This window comes from Macrobrachium rosenbergii, chromosome 15, assembly GCF_040412425.1.
Source record: "Macrobrachium rosenbergii isolate ZJJX-2024 chromosome 15, ASM4041242v1, whole genome shotgun sequence".
Classification (NCBI taxonomy): domain Eukaryota; kingdom Metazoa; phylum Arthropoda; class Malacostraca; order Decapoda; family Palaemonidae; genus Macrobrachium; species Macrobrachium rosenbergii.
Window position 1 is genome coordinate 2,158,135 of NC_089755.1, and position 2,890 is coordinate 2,161,024.

The window sequence follows — 2,890 nt, forward strand, 5'->3', positions numbered from 1 at the left end:
TATATATATAAACCATAAATAATTTCAGAAGCACAATTTGACTACAATACCTCTCGTAGTTTGATATAGTCTCCAGAACTCATATTTAGAGAACTGCTAAAGCATAACATCTGATATAATACAGTGAGCATTTTTATACTCATGAGAACCGACTTCTTCCTCTAATCAAATAAAACAGCTAACTAATCTACTTTCGTTTACCATAAATACATGGAATAGTCAACATTTCTCTTCAGACGTAGGTCATGTGCCTCATTAGCAATGAGTTTTTTCTATGTTTTTTTTATTTTTATTTTTAGGTTTATATAATTTTTTTAATTAATGAGGGATATTCATTTTTTTTTGGTGTGGGACATCCGTAAGTAAACTTTCCAAAGGGAAGCTCTTTCGATTTTTTATTTTTCTTGAGCAACTAAATTTATTTGGCATTTTTTATGGGATGAGGTTAAAGAAATTTTTTTTTATGAATAACGCTGCAGAAGTCAATGAGATAATAATAATAATAATAATAATAATAATAATAATAATAATAATAATAATAATAATAATAATAATTTTTTTAAGAGAGCCTGAAGGAGATAACGTTTCAGATGCCATCCATTTCCCCAACTACTCCATTCCACTCCCTTAGCTAATCCCATCCATTTCTCCAACTACTCCCATCCACTCCCCCAGCTACTACCATCCACTCCCCTGGTTACTCCCATCCACTCCCACATACTACTACTCCCATCCACTCCAACTACTCTAAACCACTCCCCAACTACTCCCAACCACTCCACCAACCACTCACAACTACTCCCTGACTACTACCCATCACTCCCCAACTTCTCCCAACAACACTATAAATACTCCCATTCACTCCCACCAATTCCATACTCTACAGTATACTTCACTGCTCCCATCTACTCGCCCCACTACTCCTATACTCCTATTCACTCCCCACAACTACTCCCATTCACTTACACTAACTACTTCCACCTACTCCCATTCACTCCCTAACTACTCCCATACTATGATCACTCCCCACAACTACCTACATTCACTCCCATCAACTCCCCAACTACTCCCAAACTACTCCCATACTATGATCACTCCCCACAACTACCTACATTCACTCCCATCAACTCCCCAACTACTCTCATCCACTCCCCCACTACTCCCATTTGCTCCCCAACTACTCCCATCCACTCCCAACTACTCCCATACTCCTATCCACTCCCCACTTCTATCTACTCCCACAACTGCTCCCATTCACTCCCACCAACTACTCTCATCTTCTCCCTCAACTACCCCAACCACTCCCCACTACTCCCATCCACTCCCCACTACTCCCATCCCTCCCCCACTACTCCCATCCACCCCAACTACCCCCATACCCTGTCTACTCCCCACTACTCCCACACTTCTATCTACTCCCAAAACTGCTTCCATTCACTCCCACCACCTACTCATCTACTACTCCATTACCCCCATCCACTCCTGCTACCCCCATACTCCCATCCACTCCCCCACTTCTATCTACTCCCCCAACTGCCCCCATTCACAACTACTCCCATCCACTCCCCACTACTCCCACACTTCTATCTACTCCCCACAACTGCTCCCATTCTCCCACCAGCTCTCTCATCTACTCCTCAATTACTCCCATCCACTTCCCACTACTCCCACACTTCTATCTACTCCCCACAACCGCTCCCATTCACTCCCACCAACTTCTCTCATCTACTCCTCAACTACCCCAACTACTCCCATCCACTCCCCCACTACCCCTGCACTTCTGTCTACTCCCCACAACTGCTTCCATTCACTCCCACCAACTACTCCCATCCACTCCCCACTCCTCACATCCACTCCATAACTACTCCCATACTCCTATCCACTCCCCCAATACTCCCATAGTTCTATCTACTCCCCACGACTGCTCCCATTCCCTCCCACCAACTACTCTCATCTACTCCTCAACTACTCCCATCCCCTCCCCGCTACTCCCATACTCCAATCCACTTCCCACAACTACTCACATTCACCCCCAGCAGCTACTCCCATCTACCCCAACTACTCCCATCCACTCCTCCAACTACTACCATGCTCCCATCTATTCCCCCACTACCCCCATCCATTCCCCACTCTCCCATCCACTCCCAACAACTACTCCCATTCACTCCCACCATTACTCCATATTCCCGTCTACTCCCCTCACTACTCCCATCCACTCTCCCACCACTCCCCACAACTATTTCCGTTCACTCACACCAACTATTCCCATCTACTCTTCAACTACTCACATCCACTCCCCGCTACTCCCATCCACTCCCCACAACTACTCACATTCACTCCCACCAACTACTCCCATCCACTCCTCCAACTACTATCATACTCCCATCCATTCCCCCACTACTCCCATCCATTCCCCACTACTCCCAACAACTACTCTTGTTCACTCCCACCATTACTCCCATCCACTCCCAACAACTACTCCCATTCACTCTCACCAATCCTCCCATACTCCCAGCCACTCCCACCTACTCCCATTCATTCCACCAACTACACCCATTCACCCCTAACTACTCCCACCCACTCCCCAACTGCTCCCATACCCTCAGCCACTACTTCACTGTTCGTTCCCCACTAACTACTCTCATCCACTCCCCCCACTACTCCCATCCACTCTCCCAAGGTATGTGGGACAAGATTTTGATTTTTTTAATAAATACTAAAAAAAGTCTTATATGTTTCCCTTTTCTGAAGAATTGATAAAACTTACCTGACTCTTTCACGAACAATAATAGACTGAAGCTCTATGGAAAATTCTCTGGGAAAGTTTCCATAAAAAAGTTAAGGATAAAAATGTCTTCATTACATCAACCGAAATCTCGAATGACTTCGG

At 45.3% G+C, this 2,890-nt stretch overlaps 2 protein-coding genes across 2 annotated transcripts in view; both read left to right on the forward strand.

Annotated features, from left to right (window-relative positions):
* Positions 1–1,087: 1,087 nt before the first annotated feature.
* On the forward strand, positions 1,088–1,861 carry LOC136846843 (uncharacterized). The gene has a single exon (XM_067118112.1). It carries the CDS (start codon positions 1,088–1,090, stop codon positions 1,859–1,861), a length of 774 nt encoding a protein of 257 aa, XP_066974213.1.
* Positions 1,862–2,088: 227 nt separating this feature from the next.
* Positions 2,089–2,890, forward strand: part of LOC136846844 (serine/threonine-protein kinase fray2-like) — an 84,269-nt gene continuing 83,467 nt past the window's right edge. Inside the window, exon 1 of the mRNA XM_067118113.1 lies at positions 2,089–2,680. Within this exon, the coding sequence (XP_066974214.1) occupies positions 2,089–2,680 (592 nt within the window). The remainder of the gene's footprint in view (positions 2,681–2,890) is intronic.